This window comes from Chelmon rostratus, chromosome 6 (assembly GCF_017976325.1).
Source record: "Chelmon rostratus isolate fCheRos1 chromosome 6, fCheRos1.pri, whole genome shotgun sequence".
NCBI classification, from domain to species: Eukaryota; Metazoa; Chordata; class Actinopteri; order Chaetodontiformes; family Chaetodontidae; genus Chelmon; species Chelmon rostratus.
Window position 1 is genome coordinate 8679823 of NC_055663.1, and position 27013 is coordinate 8706835.

Consider the following 27013-nt stretch of genomic DNA (forward strand, 5'->3'; position numbering starts at 1 on the left):
TTATTACTGTGTCACTGTGCTAGTTATTGGCCATTAAATGTTATGAGTCCCTTTGGTTCAGCTGAATTTAATCATGAGAGTGAGAGGCTCTCCGTCTTTCTTGGTGACAATTGCCTGCATCATTCCTGAAGGTGTGTGGAGATACCTCGAGCCTTTGAAGAAGTTCTCGATAAGAGCTCTGTCAATCTTGTTGCACTTGCCGATTGCCGCCTCAAAGTTGTTGCTGAGAACGCCGTAGATATTCCCCTTATCGTTTTTCTTCCCCATGAACAAGAACAGGGCGTAGCAGTCCTTGCCAATGGAGGTGCAGAAGTCCACCATCCTCTCATACATGGACTTGTTGCTGGACTCCTTCTGAGCAATCTGGACGGATTCACTGCAGGCCTCTGGGGGGATGTCGTTCTCCTCGACGTCCTCCTTGTCAGGCATATGCAGGACTTGCACAGCGATCTGGATCCGAGGGTTCTTGGTGGGCTTCTCCAGCACGGCCCAAACCCAGTCAGCCCCCAGGAGGATGCGCTGTTCGGGCGTCATGGCTGTGCAGTTGAAGGCGTCGGTTATGTTGAGGCTGATGCTCTGAGAGATGTAGGTCATTAGGAAGACCTGAAGGAGGATGAGATGTCTTAGGGGCCACTTAACAGCAATTTTGTGAAGTTCTAAAAAGGCGCTTTCTGCAGAACAATATAGCTACCTACCTGAGTGAACACCTCAGGGCTCGGGTGGAACTTGTCCTCCGGGTCTTTGAAGAGGAGGTACTCTTGGGTTCTGGACGAGGCGGCATAGATACAGTCGTTGAAGAGAGGAATGAAATCGTTGGGTTTGGGGACGGGGGGTCTCCTGAGTGTCGCGAAGATGCTCGGTCGAGTTGACGCGGGCTGATCGTAGGAGGGACTGGAGGCGGGGGGGCTGGAGGGGCCACGTTTAAAAGAGGAGAAGAAGTTGGAGTTCTGGAAGGGGTTAGACGTGGGTTTGCTGATGCTCTGGCCCATGGTGGACTGATGCTGGGAGGGCGGGAGGTCAGAGGGTGGTCTCCCTGATGCACTGGAAAGATTTGTACCATTAGATTACAAAGCACAGTGGGACAGATGGACACCTGGATGGTAAAAGTTGGGTCAAATATTTTAATAGCTGTGGTCTTGAGATACAAAAGTAAACACATCAGAGGGAACTACTGTCTGCTCCTTCCTTTAACAATGACTTAATGAGTATTTCTCCATGTTGCACACTGAAGATCAACCAGTTTTCTGTCCACCTATGCAATGCACTAATACATTATGTCTGATATCTATTTAAAAATAGCTTCAATTCCAGATACTTACCAGGATGGGTCTGGAAGTTTCTGTAGTCCCAAGTCCACTACCTGCCCTCCAGTCTTGTCCCCTGCCCTGCTGAGATACACAGTGTGTGTATGTGTGTGTATGGCGCTGTATGTGAAGCTCAGTCTTCAGTCCCCTGACATGTACAGAACTTTCAGTAGAATAAAGAGGATTTTCTGTTCCAGGTCTGGAGGTGGAGTTCCTGTTGACAGGGTGTGGTGTCTGTGACCTGTCAAGTTTTAGTTAAGTCAACAAAAGACTCATCTTACCAGTTAACTGCAGCAGCAGCAGCAGCAGCAGCTCGAGGACTTAGGTAAGCCTGAAGGGTTTGGTGGGTAAACAAAATGCTTAACTGTCTCTTTTCAGGAGGAAGCACAACTGGCTTTGTATTGTAATGTCACATTAGAGGATGAGAGCGGAGTTTAACTTTAGATTTAAGAAGGAAAAGTAGTTGCTGTGGAATGGTTGGATGGTTAGGAGGTACACATCTGACATGTTCTGTCAAAGGTGGGACTTGATCTGTGTGTAAGGTAGTCCAGCTGTAGGGGCGTCCAGTGTCCCTTAACATGAGCTGTTTGCCACTCAGAGGAGCCAAAGTTCGTCAAAGTGCTTTTATTTTGTCAACCAAACATAACAATCTACTGGCCTACCTGACCACTCTGTGGTCATTTGTGCGGTCATACACATACTTTGTCAAAGTCTTACCTAAATGGACCAGGTCAGTTACACAAACAGTGCCGTACTTGAGCGTATACAGTACAATACGGAGAGAACAGGGTCACATGATGAGCCACAGTTTGTGCTGACAAAATATTCTCATCATGTTATAACGGCTGAACATCCATGGACATTTGAGCCCAACTAACACAAACTGTTTTGTGGCTGATTTGAGAGTTCCCAAAATACGATAAGTCTGCCAATATTCCGATTTAAAATGAACACATAACATAAAAATGTGTCTTTGAAAAGGATTCTCGACAGACTGTTTGGTCGCTTGGCAGCTGAACAAGTCGAAGACACACCATGACCCTGACCAGGCCAGCATTAGCATTCAATTCAAGTCATGTTTCCATTCACCTGATGAATCTAAGTCCTATATTCACCCTCTCCTTTTAGCTCTGTTTTGGTCTCCACCAATTCCTGAGAGAAATGTCTGGCTCTTTTGCTGCTAAATGCTCCACCATGTGCAGTTTGGTGCTGAGCAGGTAGTGTACAAGGCTTTTTCACTCAAGACTGGCTGGAACAGACAAGAGAAACAGTGAAGTTGTGGTACAAATAATTCTCTGTGGGTTCATCCTACGGGTAACAGCTTCCACATTTCACACATTCATCTGACACAAATTTTTTCTGTAAAAATATTGATTAGTGCAGATTTATTTATTCACAATTGTAACCAAGACGTGTTTAAATAAACTTGTCAGTCCTCTCTGGTAGACAAACTACACAATGAAAACAGTTTTTAATTCTGAGCTGTACTCTCTTCCTACTCTCCTACTTCCTACTTGACTGACAGATACAAAAAAGCCAGTTTGAGCACATCATTCTCGTTATGTCTCGAAAATTCAAAATGATAATATTGGGGAACTTAAAACACATTGTCATTGCATGTTTAGATTTTGAACGTGGCTCTTTTTTGGCCCCTCTCGCGAAATGATATTCTGCATTTCAAATGATTGTCATTGTGGCTAATGTGGCCCTCTTCTCCCCTTTGGTTCACCAGCACAGTATATATAATACACAGTGGTCAGTATGATCATTAGAGGGTACATTGCATAGGGAATCGAGGAAAGCAGTTAAAAAATGCCCCAAGTGAGTGACAGTTCAGTTCATTAATATAGAAATTAAACAAAGACTTGTGTAAGCAACCCTTGATGAATGTTTTCCACGCTGTGTACGTCCACTGGCGTCTCTAGGTCCACTGTAACTGCACGTTACATGAGGTATCAGCGGCTAGTAGAAGAAGATGTGAGAGCTCCGCACAGCAGTGTTAGGCCGGGGCTTGAGGTACAGTACAGGTGTGAGATTGGTTGCTACGGGTCTCTGCGGTTGATTGACAGCATTAGTGAGCCAACAGCGTCGGGTCCTTGTCCTTCAGACTAGCGCCGTGTGCGACCGCCTCAGCTCCTTCCGCAGCTCATCTCGGCTGAGCAGGTACTGGAAGCAAAGCATCATGGGAGTGGTAATGGGTTAGAAAGCTTGGAGGTTGGTGTTTGCCGCTGAGCTGGGATCAGATTACACATTAGTTTGGGTCTATATGAGAACATAAACAAATAAGGCCATCAGAGAGTCTTATTTTGCGTCAGATGGCTTTATGCTCAGCAATTTGTTTTATTACAACAGCTAATTCTTTAAGAGGCAACAAGGATTTATGGGAAATGTGGTCCTGATGAACAGGAAGGGCTTCCAATTGTGTGAACATGTAACATATAGCACCTTGCAACATGTATGAGGAGAGTCCCAAGCCAGCACACAACCAGCTTCCCTACAGAGTTCAGCAACACCAGGCCATCTTCACAGCAGGTGGAACTAATACAACCACAAGGTGTTTTCTCTGCTGCTCCTACTTGTAATATTTTCACAGCTATCAATAATAGTTACTTTGTAGATTCAGATTTTTCCATTCAAAACTCTCCTAACAGCATATCAGTTCACATCAGTTGCAATGAGCTCCACCTCGACCAGCTACAATAAAATGCTTCTTAAATGATGAGGCCTCAATAATAATCCACTAATGTGATATCTCACATTCTGCTCAGAAAAGGGCCATTTCTCCAGGACGTTACTGCTTGTGGCTGACAAATATAACAAACTGGCTGCAACAAGCTAACTGGTGAACTTCAGGTCAAAACTTCAATGAAGGCTTTACTCAGACACACTTTATTTGTTAATTACTTTCACTTACTGTGAGAGTAAGCCAGCATGCACAATACCCTGACACTAGCAAACCTGCATAGAATACAATGTTGTAATTAATGTTATTAATTATATGACATCTCAGAATGTTACTCATCAGTCAGTTTGATTAATTTAGGCCTGTGGCGTTTTTAGTACCATGGGGAGCATACAAATGGTGACTGTTTCTGAAATAATAAATGAAAGCTTTCATTCACATTGTTGTATGTAAAATGTAAAAAGAATTGAATCTTTCACCTTTGAAATGAATCTTTTTAGATATTAATAAAATAATGGTCACATTTTTGTCAAGGCTCATCTGGTGCGCTGGAGATGTTGCTTTAGGCGGCTCAAGACGCCGTTTCACATGTTTGTTATCCAAAGCCTTTGGGTTTAGTTACTCAGATGACTTCAGCAAACAGAACAGGAGCAGAACAACCAAGACTGGCATCTGCCTGATAACAGCAAATAATGAAGCACCAGCGAGCATGTTTCACTCCAGAAGTCATCATGCTCCTTTATCATTATCACACAGATCTGTGGTGTTTTAATGTCGTTTCTCCCTCAGATACAATCCAGAGCTCTCCATCCAAGTGACTCACACTTCTGTTACACCGATGAGGGGGGGCAGCTACTTGGTGAGTGAATCAGCTGCACAATTCATTACTGGCAGCGTGTGTGTTGGTGCTTACTGTGAGGTTGTTGATGCTTTCAGACAGAGCTTCTATTTGCAACATGGTACCCTCTGTGATCGCCATCTGCAACACACACACACACACACACACGCACGCACACGCACACACAGTCTCGTGAACCCATTACAAGCCACGATTACAGACTTTCAGTGAAACAATGATGAGGCTTTGGAATATGGCAATTAACACAACTTGCATTCATGTAAGTATGCTGAAGTGAACTATGCGTTGCCATTAAGCCATACTCAAACATGCACTTCCCATGTCATCTTGAACAGGGTTACCATGGCAATGGTCAGCAGCCATCTTGGCTCAGATCGGTCCGCCGAGGGGGAAGCTGGTGTCATAAGCAGCCATGACAGCCACCATGATGGTGAGGATGATGATGATGAAAGCAGGTTAGTGGTTGATGCAGATTACTCAGGCATGCCGTCCATTGTGGCTCCACTAGAGTGACTTTATTTTGTCCACATCAGCTGTTTGGAAGCTTAAAAAAAACATTCTACACCAAATCTGCTTTTCTCTATCTTTCCTTATCTTTGGGCACTGATGATGTAAAAAGAGAAATGAAGGATATAACAATATAATATAGTATATATTCTACATCCAAAATAAATGAATAAAAATGAAATCCACTGCTTTATATGGCTCAGTCTACTCTGACCTTTCTGCCTTTGTGTAGAAAGAATGAATCAACTTTACACACGAATGATTTTATTTATGAAATGATTTGATAAATCTTTTTACATTTCCATGACCACATGTAAGCCTCCTTTGCGGAGCAGGATTTTCTTTGCTATAAAAATACTATTACAGAAAATATGAAAATAACAGTACAAAATCACCACCTCAGGTTCAAACTAAAACATGCTATTATATAATTTCCTCTGCAATGACATAAATATTAAATAAAATCCCTCCATAATATTATGCAAATATTGCACAAGTTCATCTCGACCATGTGACAAAACTGTATTTAACTGGAAAATCAAAGTTGTAAATGATGTGATGACTGACTCACACACATATAAAATCATATAATGGTGGCGCACAAACCTCAGAACAATGGCTTAATACTGTACAACAAGAGATGTCCATATATAGTGTATGGGTTACAGGAAGTGATGTCACAGGAAGTGGAGTCCAGAGAGATGCTGTGCTCTCTCATGATGAGTTAGATCATGGCACAGGTTTGAGGCTGAGGTCGGGTTAGTTAGGCATCTGACTGGAAATGAAATCAAAATACTTCAAGTGTGTAGATTCATCATCTCAGTACACCCTTCATGACAAGCAGCTGTGACTGTAACACAGTCGGCAGGTTTATCTGGGCGTCTCTGAATCTCTCCACTCGTAAGGCACAGGGTCGGGCTGATGGGCGGGGGTTTAGAGGAGCAGGGAGCGGATGGACTGAGGTATTATGGGCCGCAAGCAAAGGAAGCAGAGTGGTAGCAGTGACAGCTGACTGGCTGATGAAAAGCGTGACAACACAGTATCGTCATGTCGTTGTCACAGCTCTCACGGAGATGTGTCAGCTCTGCTGTCGTCGAGCCCCACCTGGTCCCTGGAGCGGTCGGACTCTCGGTCCAGGATGGGACTCAGGCCTCTGAAGCCGGCGTAGGGCCGCACCTGCACCCCGTTCACTGTGGACTGTCCTGACTGAGGCGAGGACGACTCGATTGGACAGACGTAGTCTGTGGATTCATCCGCCCGTCTCCTCCGGAGGTGAGTCAAGTTAGAGAAGCCCAGTTTCTTTGGCTGCAATGAGAAGAAATGACAGTGATACGACAGATACGATACGGCTGATCTGCATCACGGGTGACGGGACTGAAAATTGTGATTAAGACCTGATCACTTGAACAAGTCTCAGGATCATTTTAGTTCTTTACAACTTGGATTTATCGTTTCCCTGTTTCTGACAACACTGTATGCATCAAAAATAGGACAACATCGCTACAGCAAAGTTCAACAGGGCAAGACTCAAGCAGTCTATCAGACAGGCTGTCAACAAGCCAGCGTTCTTAAACCAGGTTAGCTAAACCACTTTACTTGAAAGGCCCAAAGAGGACACACCTGAAATGTGGCTAACAACAAATACAGTTGATTAAATGTAAATGAGGAAGTAGATCTACAGATCACTGTGATGGATGTGACAATGGACTGTTTGGGTAATAATTTTACCATCTGACTTCCCTCTAAATAAGTCTGACTAACTCAGGGATTTGATTCAAAGTTTTAATTTGTGTTTTAATTTGTGTTTTGATTTGTGTTTTGATTTGTGTGCTTGTGTTTCTTGCCTGTCTTGTCTGACATTTTTCTTATCATCGTGGTCCCAGATTCCAGCAATTAAAGCTGCTCTATTCAATATTTTTGTTTTAAAAAAGGACCATGTGTAATATGAATGGAGCTGCTCTTTGTGACTACTCCACAGAGAATTATCACCCAGCTCAGCAGCTCCCCTCATCTCTACAGAGCTTTATGGCATCTTTCAGCTTGTTGTTTTGGTTTTACAGTCTGCAGAGTTGCTGTTTTGGTTCACCTTGCTGTTAACATCTCTGTCATTTTTAGCAACCACACTGATCTGATGACTGGCACACTCTATTGCAGTGTTTACTTTTTTTCTTTAAAATAGCTGGCATTATTTATAGACCATCTGTGGTCTCCCTCTTCTGGCACATACTTTCAGCAAGGTTGTGACAGTGTTTCCTTGTGCTTTATTGTTGCATTCAGTGCGAGTAATAAGAGATACCAAGCAGCACCAGACTGCAGCTTATAGCAATGTGTCCTCTAAGCTTGCTCTTGCTGACTAAAGCCACTGTGATATTATCACAAAGCACTATAGGATATCACTGGGTAGCTGGCTGGCCCACACGGAGGGAATCCACACACACAAATAAATCTTTTTTTTTTTTATCCAGTCTATTTAGCTCTCCAGGTTAGATTTCTTCACAAAACCATCTGCATAAGTATTTAGTGCTCACAGCGTAGCTTCAGAAATTTCAGATCTAAGTGTCCGAGGTCATAACTGGGTCAACAGCAAGTGCGTATTGTATTTTTGGGGTGGATTATTCTTCCGTTTTTCTTCAGCAGAGCAAAGAGGGACTTAAAGCTGAGGCTGCAGCTAATGGCTGGATCCTAAAGCTGTGAGGAGGAGCAGCGCAGTCCCCGGTTTACTCTCCTCACACGCTTAAACACACTGAAGGGCTCACAGCTTAAACTGAGCTGGCACATCAAGGTTTCACCTTGGATTAAGGTGCTTTCTCTCACACATGCAGGAAGAGAGGACGGGATAGCTGTGTGTGTGTGTGTGTTCTCTAATGCAGCACTGTTGCCTCTGAGAATTTCCTCTTCCTCTCCAAGCTGTATGGTGCCCGTACTTCATCATCGTACCTTGACTTTAGCTGTGATGCTGAGTGGGGTGTACCCTGCTGACTCAGTGTACTCCCTCTTCTCCTGCTGAGCTTGTGCTCCCACCAGGTTGTTGAAGTTGGTGGTTAGGTGGCGTCTCAGCAGTGTTTTCTGAGGAGGGATGTTAAGCAGCATGGCCAGCGTGTCCGAGTTAAACCGAGGCTCCAGCATCTATGAGAGGAGAGACAAATTTATGATGCTTTCCGTAGCGCTTTTGTTTTGTTGTCCCGTGAACTGTGTGGTTTCCTTTACTCACTACTAGCCCTCCGTGCACGCCGCTGCCCCTCAGGTTTGGTGCATACTCTGCTAGATCCACAGATCTCAGCCACTCCATGACTCTGTGGTTGGACCACTGCACCACCTCACTGGGAGTGAACTGGTTCTAACACACACAAACACACAAATGACAACATTTTTTCCTCTTATTTTTTATCACTTTCGATCCATTTTCCATGCATGTGAAAATCTTTGAAAATCTCAAAACTTTTATTGGAGAATTGATGTTCAGTGTTAATATGAATATGGATTAGACACCAAAAGCAAAGCAAATGGAAATGAATGGAAGTCAATGGTTGTCTGGAATGAAAAAAAAACACATAAAAAATCTTAAACTGTATAACCTGCAGCGAAATTATGGCAAAGCAAGGGGAGTTAATGTGTATAGTAATTCAAAGTGCTGAACTTTAAGAAAACATATAGAAGAAACAGAAGGAAATATAAAAAGGTTTCTGAAAAGGTCAGAGGAAAATGAGCTAAAATTGAATAAAACTGATGACACAGGAAAATAAAAGTCACAGCGCAGCCCAGGATGTGAAATATTATTCCAACTATAGTTTCTTAAAATACATTTGCAAGCAGAAAAGTTGAAAAGAAATGAGAGTCTCAAGTTTTCTGGCAGTTTGTTCAGATGATGTATTGAAACTAAACGCTGCTCAAGAAGCTAAAACTACACTTTAGCTCTTGTTTTAATTAATACCATCCCCGAAACACATGCGCACACACACAGACATACACACACAGACTTACCTCATTGCTGGGCCTGCGCTTCAGGCAGTTAGGGTGGAACTTGCTGACGTGGAGAACATGAATGGCGCACTTGATGCTGAGGTGATGCAGCTGGCTGGTCACTTTCAGGAATAACAAGTCATTCTGAAGGCAGAACACAGAGAGATGAGTGCAGCTACAACAAGGGAAAGGGAAAGTGAGCATCGGATCTCTGCAGCAAAGTTTTGGGTCAGTTTGGGTCAGGTGAAACATGTGAATCTAGCTCATTAAAACTCCCTGGTTTTACTAATCCATGAACCCTGCTATAACTTTAAAGCAGTGCTGTGACTTGACCTTCACATCATTAGTTACAAACTCACCACAGTGAGGTACTGCAGCATCTGCCCGTCCACTCTTCCATCATTAAACTGGTCTTTGTATTGAGGAAGGCCGATGTCATCGAGCCAGCCTTAGGGACATAAAACACCACGGTAAGGAAACCTCAGAGCGAAGCTCTGGCAGCGAGCGTTTTATCATGTGTGCTTTCAGTACGTACGAGTGACCCAGACGTAATCAAGCTCTGCAGACTTTTCAGCCTGCTTGCCGCTGATCGTCTTGATGGCTAACTGGAGCTTCTTCCTGTGGAGCGGATTCTTCATCGCCAGCTCCTGGAGACACAGCAGAGGAAAAATAACACCTTGTCACAGTTACTTAAATCGCACAGATGACATCACAGGCCCACCTGAGAGAGGGAGAATACACCACCACTAGAGTGAATTATCTAATTAAAATGATTCTACTGAGAGAGTCAGACAGGTCCAGGGAGGGGGGGGTCTGAGGTGCCAGTGTTGAAGGCGAAACTAACAAGCAGGTTGAAAAGCAGGGACAGGCATTGCTAAATGCCAAATGGACAGACAAACAGCAACAATGATGAGACAGGTAGAACTGACAACTATCTGACAGGCTGAATGGAAGATTATTGTGTCAGTCAAACCAAATGAGGAAACACGCTCCATATAGAGTAGGTGGGGTGTGTGTGAGTGTGTGTGTACCCTCTCTAGGTCTTGCGGTGTGGCTGACAGTAGAGTCTGACCACTGGTGACCCAGTGGCGAGCGAGGATGCCGTACTGACCGAGTCCAATCTCCTCAAGCCAGTCACAAACCTGCTCTGCGCTCCACTTGGCAAAAGGCATCTTCAGGTCTCTGACATGGTGAAAAGACAACAAAATTAACACTGAAGAGAGACACATGTTGTAAATGAGATGAATGGACCTGGAACCCAAACTGTAAAGTCTTAATGCATCGTTCCTACAGTACCGTCCAGGTAGTTATACATATATATGAGTGCAATTGTGTTTTTATACCGTGTGTTCCCTGAACGGGACAGTCTTGGTCCAGCTGTAGCTCTGAAGCCTCCCCTCTTGAACTCCCCCAGCTCAGGGTCATGAGCCTGAGCAGGGCTGCCTGACTGGCTGCGACGGATCCTAAGAACAACCAAAGCACTGATGAGTGGGTGAAGGGAAACTGGACAGAGCTACGAGGACTGAGTGTGGCTGGGCAAAAGAAAAAGAAACAGAAAAGGATATTGTTAATGTTTAACAGCTTGAAAACTTACTTCCCCCAGAGTTTTTTAATTCCTCTGTGACTCTTCCTGTTTTCTGGTGAGACAGGGGACTGCTGTCCAGAGTCCACTCCAGAGGACAGAGGGGACTGGTCTGACAGGACACACTCCTCTAGCTTCTCTGGACGCTCTGCCAGACAAAAACACAAGAATACAATCACTGATGCTCAACAGTACAGTCCATGCCAACTGAATGTCTGCTCCAAGTTCATGCACTTTTGCTCCGTCTCATATTGGTAGCCTATTTTACATTTATTATTATATACTTCATAATATAGTTTACTGAGAAGCATCATTAATTCAAAGCAGCAATAATAAATGTTGTTTGTAGTAAAAATGGATCACATGACTGTGTTTATTGTGAAAAGTGGCTGTTTCAATGATAACACAGCAGAGATTTATCAACCAAGTCTGCAGTTTCCCTCAGCTTGAGGGAGCTTTTTAGTTTTTTCTAAGTCATTGTTCTAGTGAGAAAGATCTAATAAACCCACTGTACACGACCCTTTGTCCTCAGAGGTCTGTGGAGACTAAAACATATTGGACTTTGATTCATCAGGTGGGGAGAAACACAACCCCACAAGGTACTATTGGTGCTCAGTGTCTGATGGATGCCTACAGTAAATAGGCTACTGTTTGCTAACATGTTAACAACATCTTTCGCTGGTTCTTCTGGCGCCACGTGTCCAAAGAAAATCAACTGGTGACAGAATTTCACACTGGTGTTGAGAGGAAATACCCACCAACATCATAGAGGTCATGTTTTCCAGGAGATCCTGAGGCAGAGGAGATTAGTGAAGTGAGAAGAAAGCAAGCAGACAGAAAGCAGAAGTGAGCATTAGTCACACCCTCTTTATCTCCAAAATGTATGTTATATACATGTTTAGTGCATCAAGCAGCAAATCTACAAGCCTCAGGCAGGCGCCTAACTGGGCCAGAAACACAGAAGAAAAGACTGAGTCTGCTTGTTTACATGAAACTTGTATTTGTTTGGGTGGGGGGGGCTTTGTTAGCCTCCAAGCTCAGTGTACAAGCCATACACGAGGAGTGGAATGAGGCCACCCCACACCCATTTCTTGATTAGTTTCTTCACCTGAAACATCCTCCTGACAACCTGACAAGAGGCTGAACAGAGAATTCCTACTGAACAGAAGTGGAGCTAAAACAAACTCATGCAATTTTGCTGCTACCTCATTACACGTATATAAGAGTTTGATGAGGAGGGTAATCAATTATTTTTTATCCTCCACCCGTTTACTTTGACCACTTGCACAACTTGCTCTGCTTAGATTGTCGGTGAGAGTGCACCGGGTGAGGAGAAGGGGCATGACAGGTTGCATCCTTCTTTGTTTACTTTAGATGTCTAAGCTAGTTGAACTGCAAACATCTTTAAGCCTGGCACTCCTCGCCCTCTCACAGCCCTCTGATTACCCTCCTGCTTTAAGCTCTGGCTCTGTGTAGGATGATACATGGCTGGCTGTGCGCTTATACGCCTATTAGCTCGAAGTGCGTGCATGTGTGTTTCAGTTAATGCTGATGCGAGAGAGCCGGGCATTATCTTCGACAGCTCTCTGAGTCGAGGGAGTCCTAATAATCCCGGCTTTAGAGCAGCTTGATCCTCGGTGTTACTCACTCCGACTCGGCTCACCTCTGAGGTTCTGCTGTGACGGGGACAATCTCGTTTTGTTCGTGCGATAACTGAATTTTGTTTGTCAGAGGACTCGTCCGCATGACTTCAGATTCGGAGCAACAACTTTAGCTGACTCAATTCTCCTGTGTATCTCCAGTGCTGACATTTGAATGTTGTGTGAGCATACGGTACCTAGAGCCGGAGCACTGGCGCTCCTGCAGCGAACTGCAGCCAGAGCACAAACAGAGAAAAGAGCAATCCGACAGCAGAGCAGAGCAGACAGGAGGAGGAGAGAGGGAGAAAGGGCACAGAGAGGGAAGCAGTTGAAGCAAAGTTAGTTCAAGTTGTTCAAGAACACATTTTCCCACTTAACCCCTGCGGTATTTAGTCGTGTAGGTGGCTGCAACTGAGGTGAGTGGAAGTCCATTTGTAGTGATTACAGCAGCAACAGCAACAGGCCTCGTGCAAGAAAGTGTGTGTGTTCTCATCCTGAACCTCTCTGACTGTTCTCTCTCTGTGAGGTTTGCTCGTCCCAGTGTTTCAAGTCAGATGCACCAAACTCTCTCAAGTCATGAATGTGCTCGGTTCAACTGGATGAAAACACCAACAATGCATGAGGAGGTGTCTCTGATGGGAGATGTGATCGTTAGCATAATCAGCAGCACGAGGTTGTCGGTGCTGCTCTGTCTGTGGGCAATTCCATTCATAAAAAAGTGCAAATCAGCAAAAACAACAGAAGAGAGAGCATGCAATGTTATATGGGAAGTACACACACAAACACACAGGTAATAATGTTAATATGACAACAATGTTGAGGTCAGTAAGTTTAAAAAGAGATCATACAATTTAACTGTGACAGGGTTGGGGTAGCTAGCCCACTTGTCAGTGAGGAAAAACAGACAGAAGGATTTGGACTTCCAGCCGCTGAATTGAGGAGAGATCACAGTGAAGAGAAAACGGGTGTGTTGTTTAGCCTGGATTTGAGAGTATGAACGGAGCTTGCCTCCCAAACGTGCAGATTATTGCAGAGAAGCGGAGCTCGGTGAGCAAAGGCTCGACCTCGGGGTTACCCAAGAGCGAAAGAATTTCGCACCGCAGTGCAGCAAGTCCTGCTGTCAGAAATCATCAAACGAAAACAGACCACATCTAGCAGTGTTAGCAGTCGTATAAAGACCCAGCACACCTATGAAATATTAATAACATACCATCTAGGTGCCATCGGAGCTGTCAGAAATTGGCTTGCTTCAACAAAGCTGTCCATGGCTAATATGAGAGGCGGTCCAGTGGACGTGACAGTTGAGGAGATATCGGGGGAGAGAAATTATAGCCTACAGAAGGTGACCTGCATAAAGACCCCGAGGCAGCTGTCAGACTGAGGACTAGAGCGGTTTCCAAGACTCCTGCCACTATTTGCCTGTCTCAGACGAACGTCTTTGATCTCAGATTAAAACCCCAGAGTCGGCACAGAAGCCACGCTCGAGCTCGTGGGGGCAGTTCAGAGACTCAATGTCTTCACCTCATCCTGAGCCGTCCCACACGCTGCCAGAGCACTGAGTGCAGCTGAGATGGTGTTGATACACCTGATGTCTCAGTTGAGCACTGAGGCAAATGCAGTAAAAAAAATATATTATAGCTCAGTTGTAGTCTGTAGAGATATTACAATGACTTCAATGTCAAGTTCAAATCGAAGTCGAGAACCACAACTCCCCGACATCTGTTTTGTTTTCCACTGAAGACCTTTTTTTTCTCTAATTCCTACTATGAATGGGTTTTATTCCTTTAGTTATTTTAGTTCAGACTAAAAGTCAATTTATTTTGAGAAACATAACCTTTCTTGTGGCTCAAATATATATATATATATGTATATGTGTCTGTTTTGTGTTTTTGTTTGATGCAAACACCAGAGTGTCACATGTGTCTGAGGAAGAATTCAGCACATCTGCACCCAAAAACCTGCCACGAGCTGCCCCACAGTGAGTCAGTCACCTCTCATGGGATTTTCTGCCAATATTGTGATCATTTGATCCAGTCTTGAATTTCTCTAAATGGGATCACCTTGTAATCAGTACACCTGGTCTGAGATCAGTTGTGCAGTTTGCGTGCCCTCATGTCAACAATCTGGGACAAAACATGCACTAAGAACAAATTCTACATTCAAGAAAATTGGCGAATGCGACATATTTTCATAAAAAACTTCCACTTAACAATGAGGTTGTCAGTACTAATGGTTCTTGCATGACACCCAGTTTCCCACATAGTCTTCATACTTCACTGTCAACATCTTCCATTAAAACATTTTGCTTTTAAAGGCAGAAAATACTGAAAATGATCTTTCCAAAGTGTGACGGGCGACTTTACTCGTCTCCCGTTGATTAAAGATGTCGGCACTCACTGAGACTGTAGTCCTGGTCATGGCTGTGGACAGCGGAGAGCTGGACAGGAGATAAATACTCTCCATCTCCCTCTCTGCTACCATTCAGCTCGGCAGTCAGCTCGCTCTTTTTACTGCGTTTTCCCGGCAGAGTCTGGTACTTGCTCAGCTCCGGAGGTGGATTCTGTTGAATGCAGAAAACAAAACCATGCATCCTTTTTTTAGTCTGGTCGAGAACCAACTTTAAAATAAATGAAAATAATATGTGTTGAAAGTATGGTAACAGAAACCTATTTACTAGTCTTCAAAATTCATTAGTTCCTGCTTTGAATTAAAAAGTAAAATGTTATTATTAATTGATAACCTGGATCAGAATGAAGTGGACGCATTTTCTTTCTGCTCCTAACCTCTAATGCAACTCAGAAACCCAGTGATTTGTGTGTTTATTATAATATATCACATTTCCTCCACATCTACGTTGGTATATACAGGCTGGCCAGTCCCATCTAAATATAAGGTAACAGTGGAGTCATGGTTTGATTTTGCCTCTTTGCTCTGTTGCGTAACAGAGTGTCTTTTGGAGGGTGAATGTCTGATGATGTCGGCATCTGACCAGACATCAAAGTCAGCGGGGCTCTGAAGGAATAAGAGGAGAAAGGCCAGCAGAGAGAAACAGCTGGGAGGCAGCCATGACGCCGAGCACTACTGACAGCCACTTCAGGTGGGTCCTGGCCCTTTATGTGTGTGTGTTTGTGCATGAACGCGGTGTGGTTATGTGTTTGCCTGTGCGGAGCAATGGATATGTATGTGAGTGTAAGGCTGTGATCACATAGGAGACATTGCTTTCTTTTACTCAGGGGGAAAACTCAGCTGTGAACTTTGCTTGTCACCCTGGGAACACGAGGTCAAGGGGTACGTGGAGCATTACATCACTGTCTGTGCTGTTTGACATAAGGCTAACAGGTTATAAGACATAGTATCACTAACTTAATCTCAGTATTTTAATGGGATTCTAACAAAAAGTCCTCTTCTTTTTAGGTGAAACACAAGAAAATTCACAGAGGTAATGTACTGTATATTTGGAGGTACCTTATTAAATGCCACAGAGGTACTAATGCTGCAATCCATTGTACTCAACACGACCTCTCACATAGAAATTGCAATAGAACGGTCATTCTAGTCTGAATTACAAGTCGGAAAATCGGGCAACATCCATCTAGGCCGAGTTCGCTGACATAAACACACCTGACCTAGCAGCAAAATGGCTGCACAGTAAGTGACATTACCTTTTCATCTATTTTTGCATTATGTAGTGTTTGTGTTGGGAAACATGTGTTGTAAAAACTTGCCACTGCCATTTCCATGCAGTCGTTTGTGCTTGATAGACTTCTTTGCGAGCGTGGGTGTCCATGTTTTCCTGAGCAGAGGTCTTTAGATTGGAAGTCGGGAATACAAACTCTTTATGGAACTCTATTGACTTCCGAATTGCGATGGATTGCAGCTTAAGCCTCTGTAGCACATGCTTGTTTCTTGCAAATCCAATACATAATTTCACGTAAACTACACACAACTTGTCATAAGTACAAATTTTTGAGCCTACACAACGTCAGACACTCTCTTTGGCCAGGAGTCCAAAATACAGCTAAAACACCAGGAGAACAATTTGATATTTATAACTGTGATGGGTCCACTGAAGTCAAATCATGTAGGCCCTATTCCTGCTATATCATGAACAGGGATGTATGGTGTGTGTGTTTGTGAGTTTCTGCTCGCTGAAGGTTAGGTTGTGTGAAGTCATGCAGCAGATCAGTACCTCTGCCCCTACGTCTGATTCACTTTCAACTGGCTGGATCTCTACAGCCTATAGCCAACACAGACACAGGAGAGAGGAAAGAACATACACATGTACACACATGTACACAGAAACCCAGAGTTAGCAGGTTAGCAATCACACAGTCAGATTAAAAGAGCATCAAGCAGAGCAGAGAGAACAAAGTTAGTGTGCATGTTGATCAGGTCTTTAAGAAGCAGCAGCAGATGGTTTTGGTGTCTTTTCAAATGTAACACTCTGAAGTTTATTACCTCAAAACTCAGGATCATTTTAAGTGCTGCTGACATTGAGTTACATAAGACTGAACACAATTAAGGCCTGAATATTTTTTGCAAACAGAAACAGACTTATTAGCTGGAAAACACAATGGGACCACAATCTCTGTGTTCTCCAAAAAAAGCAGTTTATTATATTTAGTTAGATAAATATCTCTATTTATATTTTGGCCATTTGTAATTATATTGAGACCATTTACTACATTGATCATTTCAAACCCTGTGTAATAAATATCTGCATGGGATTCCTTGCTGTGGCTCTAAAGTTATGCATATCCTGGTTTCTGGAATTTCATTGGCTATATGAAGCATCAGTCATCTGTACAATCGGTTGCAACAAGCTTGTCTTAACGCAAAAGAAGAGGGGCAGGTACTTCTTTTCACTCTCATTGGCTATTGTAGGCTGTGGTCAGGATGTTGAAGCTCCAGTTGGGTCAAGTGAGGTGATGAGGTCATGATGGAGAACATGCTGAAGATTAGCACATCTGCCCGCTTATTTGAAATGATGCATCGAATGTCAAGGATCTTAGCTTTCCAAATATATGTTGCATGAGTACAAACTTAAACGTAGCAGTTTAAGTTGTGCAGTTCACAGTCTGATGGCCCATGACTGTACTTAACAGGTTGTTAATACCAGGATGGAACTGGCCCTGAGTACCCTAATGAATGTTTAATCCCCCAGGAGTGACTCATCAGGGCACCGTGCTCTGGAACGACTCGGCAGAAGAGATCAAGCAACCACATCTTTGATCTCTTTTAAATATCTTTTAAAAATGCACTTTTTAAAATGTGCTTTCACTTATTCAATTCCTTGATGTGTATTTCTAATAATGTATTCTATTGTTTTATTATTTTAATATCTTATCATATTATTTTGGTTTATTCTTTTATGCTGTTTTATAGTTATTTTATTGGAAATCTGCTGTTGTGAAGTGCTATTAATAAAAAGTCTTATTATGATTACAGATTAGGTGGTAGTATAACGAAAGTCAGTCAGTAGCAGTAAAGAACTGATTTGATATGCACTGACAAACCTTTTGTAAGGAGCCACTCTGCAACTCTTCAAGACTGCTGGACAGCAACCTGCGCTGATGCCTGGAAAAAACGATTACCGAGTTGGAGAAACAGAAAGATCTGTCATCGCATCATGGCTATGATGACTGCGTACACCACTTTAAGTTGAGTGAAAGCAACATTTTACTTTTGGACACTGCATAGCGCACTGAGGGCTTCTACTTACCACGATCCGTTAAAGAAGCTTGTATCTGCAGTGGACACCAGCGACGTGTCCATAGAGTTCTGGATACTAAACAAATGTCAAGAGATAAGATTAATAGGAAGGTGTGTGTGTTTGTCTGTGTGTCTGTGTGTGTCTGTGCATTTCAAGTGTTCATACCTGGAGTCCAATTCTCTCTGATAAGGAGAGGAGGATAACATAAGTGGAGAAGAGCCTCTTGATGACATCTATGCACACACAACACATTATTTAGTTTTTTCAGTTTTGTAGACAGTTCTACAGGTGAAATATCAGCATTTTAGGGGAAAGTATTTTTCAGGGGATGAATCAGGTGAGATGATACATGGATTACTGACTAAAAATTGCATCCAACTGTTGGATGTTGTGAAAACGGTTTTTAGATTTGATCATCTTACCTCTGACCTGAGGAAGTCGGAGTGTGCTTTGTGTGTGATGGCTCTGAGTCTCAAACTGCCACTCAGCTCCTCTTCACTACTCCCTGGTTGGTTAAAAAGACAGATATCAACACCATCACGAAAAACTGGAGGGCGAGAGGAGAGGTTACCGTATGCAGAGTTTCCTATGTTGGAGTTCTTCCAAAACCCATATTTCAGTAAAGAAAAGGATGTAATTCTTACCCTGTGTGAGAGCCATGACTTCCCTCATCTTTCTGTACTGGCCCAGCAGAACGGTCAGCTCCTCTATACGTCGATCCTGTTATCAGCAAGACACAAATATTTTGTAAATCAAGTAAAACGACGGGGTGCTTTATTTTTCATCAGAACAAATGTTAAAGAGAACCTTCATTGCAGCAGCTGCGTGAAAAACAGGTTTCATTTACCTTCTCATCATTTGAAGCTAACAAAGACTCCATCCCCACCTTCAACCTCTGGTATTCCTGGTCTAACAAAGAAAAAACAGGCATTTAAATGTTATTTTGGTCTCACAGTAACCTTGTGTCTTGTGAATTTGGGACATAATGGGAGTCTGATGCGGTGTTGGCGACAGACAGGATAGCCATGCTAATAAGAATCAACAAGCAAAACAAATAGACAATGACAGCAAGACTGCCCATACACCATCACCTGGGACAAACACTGCAGCTTTTCACAATGATACAACTGCTGTTGTGTGTCGCGGTGGTGCCAATACCAACAACAAGCAAGAGCTATCTTCTGGATTCCTATAATGACATTTTTAAAGCGATGAGGCTTTTACAAGCAACAAAACACACACGCACGCACGCACACACACATACACACACAGACCTGGGCCAGGTGTCGCTCCATAGCCTTTCAAATCCAGACATGTCTTAAAGGGGAACTCCACCAATTTACTAGTACTGCGCAGCCTGTGAGTACAGCTGCATAATGTTCTCTGTGGTTTTTTGTCTGCAAGAATAACCCTAATTATGTCACAGTGATGTCATCAGGGTTATCTCAGCTAGGGCTGGAGACTACAAATTCAGAAAAGAAACAAAGAAGAGGTGATGTTTGAAAACCGTTGCCATTTATCAGGCAGGGAGGGTCTACCAAAAAAAGATGCTGCTGGTTGCATTACAGGAAATGTAGGAACCAGTGTTTCAGGACATCTTGGCCTCGCTGTATTAATTTTGACTATTCTTTGTCACTGTCTCTGGTAATGGCCTAACTTCTGGAAGTGCAATAATAAATTGCTGGATTAACCATTTAAAATATAATAATATGTCTCGTTGCAGGCAAACCCTGCCTGGAAGGTGTGGATGACCACATAGTATAACCACACACCTATGACAAAGGTGTAGTAAGTTAATGCACCAACTCCTCCTCCAGCCTTAGCTAGATGTTGCCCATACGACAGGAATTTTAAGGTCCAGGAAAAATATTTCATTTTCTGTTTAACACAGAGAAGTGAGATCGAAGATAGCTATTTAAGTCAATAAAAGACCTACATATGGCATTTTGTTGGTAAGGGGCCATAACATCAGCGGTAATGCTTCTGGAAGTGAGTATGTTCCATGTTGCACTGGTAGACAGGAGGTTTGAAAGGATATAGAGTCTTACTGCACTTTGATTTAGTGAATCTGGAACATTTACTACGACCAACACAAACTGAAGCTCAGCTGTGGTCCAAATCTCAAGCCAAACAGTCTGCTGCCAGACACCTGTTTAAGAGACCGCTAAAGCAAAACGTCATTTAGAGTGACAACTTGCTGGTTTCATGTTTCAGATTTGTTGAGATATACTGAATGAACCGTTCATCATGACAAAAAGTAAAAAATCAAGTTGTCAAGTGGCTGTATAGGCAGAGTTTGGCTGAAAATTAGACCCACAGCAAAAGCACACCATGCCTTACATTTGTTAATCAGCTGCTTGACATACACCTCCTCTACAGCAGAGGGCAGCAGAGAGTCAGAAACGAGTCAAGTATACAGCAGAGGAGAGAGGGACATGTTGATTAGATGTTACAGTTATCAGAGTTGACAGACATGCATATCGCTGGCTCTCAAGCACACATCCACACTGACAGATGTGGATCTGAAGTGATTGGTCAGACTGTCAGCTGTGTGTACCTCTCTCTGCGTTGTCATTGGCGGTGCTGCCTCTGGCCAGCAGCTGGGTTTGCAGGCACTCAATCTCAGCGTCTTTGGAGGCCAGGAGCTGCTGCAGCTCTGAGATTTCTGCCTGTGGAGAAAAGCAGAGTACATGACTGTGAACTGTGTCAGTCTTCCAGGTCACTGGACAACTAGCTGTTGTAGGGAGTTTAAGACAACTGGACTTGCAGCATCCTCTTAATAACAAGAATACTTTCTCAGGTCTACTGGCTACTCAGAATTTAATTTCTGCACGTGGTTTCCATGTCGATGTCTCATGGCAGCACTGAGGAAGCTAAAGAAAGGAAGACACTCATTTGAAAAGAGCAACTTACAGTGTTTTATTGAGAGTCAGAGTGTCACTAGAGCAACCATCCCTGAAAGGCACCATGCTTTCCAACCTCAGGTCACGTCTCTAATAATGTGCCATAGATGACTCTCACATGACTGACCTGACTGCCTCCTGACTAACAGCTAAAGGCTTGATCACACGTGCACCAGTGTCTGAGAACATTTTTTACACCTCTCATCACTTCCACTGAAGCCCACATGACAGAGGACTTAAAGAATGTGTTTTGGTGCAACGATGTCCGTAGTTCGATAGCTGCACCTTTGTTGCACGTTATACTCCTCCCTAATTGTTTGCCGTCTTCCTCTTCACTGCTGACTGAAGCAATGCACCAACCATGAAAAGCAATGTCCCTAGTTTGTTTCCGGTCTCAGGGCTTTTGTCGGATGTCATTCCTGTTATCTCTCCACTCTCAGCTATCAAATAAAGACATGAATGCCCCCCAAAAAATCAGAAAAAAATCACCTACGACTTAAGCAGTTGCACCTCAGGTTAACACAACAGCAAAATGCTGTTGGCCCCATGTGGGCCCTCTTTCTGAGCTTGGGATTTTATTCCCGCCTGGTAAACAGGGGGAGTTCATGCGTTTTTTTAACAGCCTCATTTGAGTTGAAGAAAAAAGAAAAACACATAATAGGGACAAAGCTGCTGAAGGCTGGCAGTTGCAGACAACAGGTGTCAGAAAACAGGTGCGTGCACAGACGTGTTTACAATGCCGGTATGCTATAAATGCAAACTTAACACCTCTTGCAGCTGCCTCACAATAAAAGCCTATTAGCAAAGGAAGCCTTGAGGCCTACAGTGGAAGGACAATGGAGGAGTGAAGTGGGCTGAGGCATAGAATAACTTAAAGGCCAATAGTTTGAAATGTTTCTATTTAAGCCGTTTTTTTCATCAGTTTGGTATGCTGCTATAAAACCGATGGTTGGGTCTTGTATACTTTGATCTACACTTCACTGCCGGCTGTGCAGCTTTCGGTGCTGACTCTGAACGAGAAAGCATTAACTATCCAACCTGGGATCACACACATGCGTACACATGACAATCATATCGATTATCCATGCAAAACAAAATGACAGAAAGGGGAGGAGAGTCAGAAGAAGCGGACGGATTTTCCTTTTTGCTGCTTCTGCTCTCTGACACATGAGCACAGACACCTTGATCTTGTCAAAATCTGAATGTTTTACTATCTAATTATTTTCTCCCGTTCCTTCCCACTTAAGTATTTGTGATTTGAAACTAAAGTTCAGAAGACAATCAAGAGAAACACAAGGAGGATCAAGAGGAGGAAGAAAAGAAAAAAAGAGCCGCAAGCAGAAAACATGTGCAAAAGGAGACGACAGGTGGGGAGGTGGTAGAAAAGGGGGAGGCCGACTATTAGCAAAAAGACTCAGTGCTAATCAGGGGAAAGGAACAAACACAGAGAAGCGAGTTGACGAGCAACAAGAGCAAGAGGCAGAAGAGGAGGAAGAGAAGGAGGAAGAGGAGGCACCTGTGCGCTGCGCCAGCGCTCCTCCCAGTGCTGCTTCTCCAGCTGTGTGTGCTCCACAGTCAGCTTGAGGCTGGACAGCTGGGTCATGAGCGACTGGTAACACACATGGAGAGAGTAAGAGATGGAGAGCTAGAGAGAGCAGAGACACAGGAAGAGGGTAATGACGGGGGGCGATTTAGAGATGAGGAGAGGAGAAAGAAAAGGAGAGCGGGAAAAGAGTGAAGAGGGCAAGTCGCAGAGAGGGGTTAATAGAGAAGAAGAGGGGATACAGATACAGAGTGAAGGAGGGAGAGGAGGAAGGAAGCACTGTGAGCACAGAGAAAGCAACGGCAGTTTGACCACCTTCAAATCAACCAATAACAAACAATATGTTAGGAGTGACATGTTAACCTCTTAAACCCTGCTCACCCATCGTATAAAGTCATGTTGTACAACCACAACAACATGCTCAAACTCATAAAGCACTAGTTTCATTTTGAATTAGGTCAGGCATACTTGTGGGGAATACTTGGTTCAGTGTACGCACTGCAACGCTTCATAGATAAAGAATACACACATCCATGTAGAAACGTGTTTGCTTTTACCTTTAAAGAAATGTAAAAGTCAATCAGAGGTTTAAGAGGTTAAATCAATAAGTGAGTCAGGAGAAGCGTCACGCTGTGTTGTAAATGGATTAAGTTGAGGGAAGTTCACTTAGTCCACATGACAAAATCACAGTACAGTATTTTACTATCTTAGTAGTAATACCTCAATTCCTGCAACATGTGCCTCTAATCAGCCACCTTATCACTCTGCAATGTAACACGCACACTTGTGTGTCAGCTGCAGGCCAATGCAAGCAGGCTGTTAGCCATTAATGACTTAATGCCACTTTAATCTTCCAGTCCTCAGATCAGCCTTTTCCTGGAATTATTTTAAATACACGGTTGTTCTGATGGTCGTAATGATTTCTCCTTTTTACAGCTGCTCTGCATTCACAACGATATATCCCCATGTGGAAACAGCAGATTAGAAATCCAGTTACACGTTCATGTGGCCGACAAAACTGGCTTTTTCCAGGAGGAATCTATCTTGGAATAGTTTCTCTAATCCCTCATCCTGAATACAGAAACCAGGTCTGTGACGCGTCACAATTGTGGTCGCTGCAAAGAGCTGACTGTAACCTGGATAACCACATTTTGAGAAATAGGCTTTTTCACTTTGATGCAGAGAGTTTGATGAGACAACTGACACCACTCTCAAGTCTGTACTGTAAATATGAAGCTACTGCTTCAATTAGTTTAGCTTAGCATAAAGACTGGGTACAGGGGGAAACAGCTGGCCTGCCTCTGTTCAAAAGTAAAAAAAATCACCACCACCAGCCTCTAAGGCTCAATAATTAACAAAATGTATCTTGTTTGTTTAATCTAGAGTTAGGCTGATAAATCGGCTGATATTAGCTTACTGCAGATATATCTTAGTGTATATGTTGGCCAGTAAGAAATTGTCGTACAACAATGCCACACAAAGTCATTTAGAAACAGTGTCACCATCACAGTCTGTCTAACAGAGAGCAATGATTGATTAGTTGATTTATAAACTAAATTGTTCTGCTTAGTATGTATTTAGAGCACAATAAAAAATAAATAAATCCAAGAGATTACGAAGACTTTTGTGTTGTGTTCTTATTTAAGAAAAATATCAACGACTGAGATATCATTATCAAATTTTTATCAAAATAAATGTATCTTATTTTATTCTTACTTAAAAAATGACATATCAGCCTCAAAAATCCAGTAACGGTCGGGCTATAGTTCAATGTACAAAAACTGAAGTGTAAAACAACCTAATGCTGGGGTAAAGACTTCAGAAAGCGGTTTTCCCTAAATGTCTAAATATTCCTTAAAGTGGAGGAAAACACACTGGTGTTGTGAGTCCCTGGTTTAGTGATCTGATCTCGAGACAAAGCCCAAAACAAGAATTGTGTGTAATTCACTGTTTTTGTATTTGAGCGTTTTGACTGCATTTGTAATGACGCTCGCTATAGTTACGGTACATTACTTTGTAAGCGCTGATCTGATATAACCAGACCACATGAACCCAACAGCTGTATTTAATATATCTTCTACAGCTGTGTACAATATGCTGAACATTACCAACTCACTTTTCCATCCAGGCCGCTGTAATCTGTCACACTGATACAAAGCAAAAACATACTTCTTTACCTACAGCGTTAAACACACAACATGTAACCTACATTTATTTACGTGTGACCAGTTCAGCTCGGCTGATTGAGACGTTGGTTTAACACGTACCTTGGTGCCTCTTAGTTTCCTCTCATACTGGCCCTTCTCCCCCTCCAGCTCCTCCACCCTGCTCTTTAGCTGCTTCACTTCTAGCAGCAAATCCTGCAGAAAACAAAAAAACAGCATCTTTTACTTCATCCGTCTTTTTCAAAGCCACATTCAACAGAGTAAACAGTCATGCAGGTGAGTTCACCTACTTTATCTGAAACTCTGAAAATTACATAAACAATCAAAATCAACAACATTACTGAACTGCACACATGCCAACATTTAAATGGGAGGGTATTCAAACATCAGGTTGACATTCAGTGCAGTTAAAGGTCTCCAGGGCTGGACAGTACAGTGGTTAATATAGGAAACACGATCCTCCTGAAACAGATACCACAGCGTGCAGTTATCAACAACCAGGAAAAGGATGAACCGGAGGACCCAGAACAAGACTGAAAGCCGTCCAGGCTGCACATCTGCCAGGCGCACAGTGCCGCTGTGCCAGGGAAACCTTGTATAGCATTTCATATTATTATAGGAACAGTTACATGACCCATCCACCTGGTCAGTGTAGGAGGAAACAGACAGATGTAATCTTTGTTAGTAGAGGGAGGAACCAGTGTCATGCAAGCAAACCACATCAAATCAAGTAAAAACACAACGGCTGGTCCAAAACCCAATTGGAAAGAATTCATAAAGACAAAATCAAAATCGAGATGGGGCTGAGATATGTTTTTCCAAATTCTTCAAATCCTTGAGGACTTAGGCAACAAAAGGAACACATATCTAAGTTACTATGGCCTTAGCATGTACCTGCAAATATTACAGTGGGAGATAGTACTTATAGCTATTGGAGGGTTCCTTACTTTACTATATGGTTACTGACTTTGCTTCAACAATTTTAATAACCCCTCAAATGTATGAAGTATTTGGAAATCCAATCAAAAGTCTTTATGACTGGAGACTGATCTGTAAGAACCAGGGTAAAGTGTGAACCCACAATCCTGCAGTACACACACAGACACACTACAAGAGAGAGTGTTAGTTTGATTCTGTGGAAATTTCCAAATACCGGGTGGTGTGTGGACTGGTTAAAAAGGGAGAGGAGAGGAAGAGAAGAAATGATGGGGAAGGAGGGGAAGATGAGTTCATCCATCAAGTCTCCCTACGTGTACAGTCTGTCCTCCATTGCGCATCCGGGCGTCAGAGCCAGACAGGCTCAGGTCTGAGCCGGCCGACCCGACCTGGGGGCAGTGGCCCTCGGCTTGGCTGCCTCTGGGCTCCCCCTGCTGGGCCTCCCTCTCCTCCAGGGCCCGTTTCTCCTGGATGCGAGTGCTGATCTCCTCCTGAAACCTGCACATCTGCTCCTGGAGCTCACTGATGAGATTTACCACACACTGGGAGGGCAGGAGCAACGGAGGACAAATGAAGGGCAGCGGAAGGGATAAATTGGTGAGATGAAGAGAAGAAAAAGAGGAGGGAATGACAGTGAGTTGTGAGGAGAGGAGAATCAGACATGAACTTACACTCTCTGTTAATCTAGTCAGTATTTGGGGATGCCTGTTTCCATATCTCCATGACTGCTGTTGAGGAAGTGTTGAGGAAACTCAACCCCTCACAGAAACAGCTCAAAAGACCACAAAACATCTAAGCCAGGCATGTCAAACTCATTCCATAAAGGGCCGTGTGGCTGCAGGTTTTTGTTCCAACCAAGGAGGAGCACACCAGGCCAACCAATCAACATCAAGGGATCACTTAGTTATCAGCTGAAGACTGAGATCAGCTGATTAATTGATTCCAGCCAGGTGTGCTCCTCCTTGGTTGGAACGAAAACCTTCAGCCACACGGCCCTTTATGGAATCAGTTTGACATGCCTGATCTAAGCAACACATACCAGAAATATTAACTGCAAAAATGAATGCAGAAGAATGAACAGCAGCTGTGTAATGGAGAACTTTCTGAACTGAGAAGAAGTTGAAAGATAAAGCGCAGAAAAAACACATCATCAGCATCACAAATGACATAGAACCTAAAAGCACCTTCCCTGAATGCAAACAAACATTATGTAGTGGT

At 43.3% G+C, this 27013-nt stretch overlaps 2 protein-coding genes across 8 annotated transcripts in view; both read right to left on the bottom strand.

Annotated features, from left to right (window-relative positions):
* Window positions 1-57: 57 nt before the first annotated feature.
* Window positions 58-989, bottom strand: rep15 (RAB15 effector protein). Its single transcript, XM_041938603.1, has 2 exons — window positions 696-989; window positions 58-603 (listed from the first exon to the last, which is right to left on the bottom strand). Exons 1-2 carry the CDS (start codon window positions 987-989, stop codon window positions 58-60), a joined length of 840 nt encoding a protein of 279 aa, XP_041794537.1.
* Window positions 990-2153: 1164 nt separating this feature from the next.
* ppfibp2b (PPFIA binding protein 2b) overlaps window positions 2154-27013 on the bottom strand; it is a 79114-nt gene continuing 54254 nt past the window's right edge. For 4 of the 7 annotated variants that reach the window (XM_041938215.1, XM_041938219.1, XM_041938220.1 and 1 more), the window contains 20 exons: window positions 26110-26337; window positions 24962-25054; window positions 20806-20917; window positions 19096-19157; window positions 18893-18968; window positions 18671-18753; window positions 18414-18481; window positions 18258-18323; window positions 18052-18112; window positions 14933-15095; window positions 11654-11686; window positions 10908-11043; window positions 10657-10776; window positions 10345-10495; window positions 9849-9960; window positions 9673-9761; window positions 9335-9457; window positions 8565-8690; window positions 8291-8479; window positions 5621-6658 (listed from right to left, as the gene is read on the bottom strand). In XM_041938215.1, the coding sequence (XP_041794149.1) occupies window positions 6419-6658; window positions 8291-8479; window positions 8565-8690; window positions 9335-9457; window positions 9673-9761; window positions 9849-9960; window positions 10345-10495; window positions 10657-10776; window positions 10908-11043; window positions 11654-11686; window positions 14933-15095; window positions 18052-18112; window positions 18258-18323; window positions 18414-18481; window positions 18671-18753; window positions 18893-18968; window positions 19096-19157; window positions 20806-20917; window positions 24962-25054; window positions 26110-26337 (2331 nt within the window). In that variant the 3' untranslated portion in view covers window positions 5621-6418. Of the gene's footprint in view, window positions 3471-4900; window positions 4967-5620; window positions 6659-8290; window positions 8480-8564; window positions 8691-9334; window positions 9458-9672; window positions 9762-9848; window positions 9961-10344; window positions 10496-10656; window positions 10777-10907; window positions 11044-11653; window positions 11687-14932; window positions 15096-18051; window positions 18113-18257; window positions 18324-18413; window positions 18482-18670; window positions 18754-18892; window positions 18969-19095; window positions 19158-20805; window positions 20918-24961; window positions 25055-26109; window positions 26338-27013 lie in introns of those variants that run through there. The other 3 variants (XM_041938222.1, XM_041938218.1, XM_041938216.1) reach the window with 3 other exon arrangements.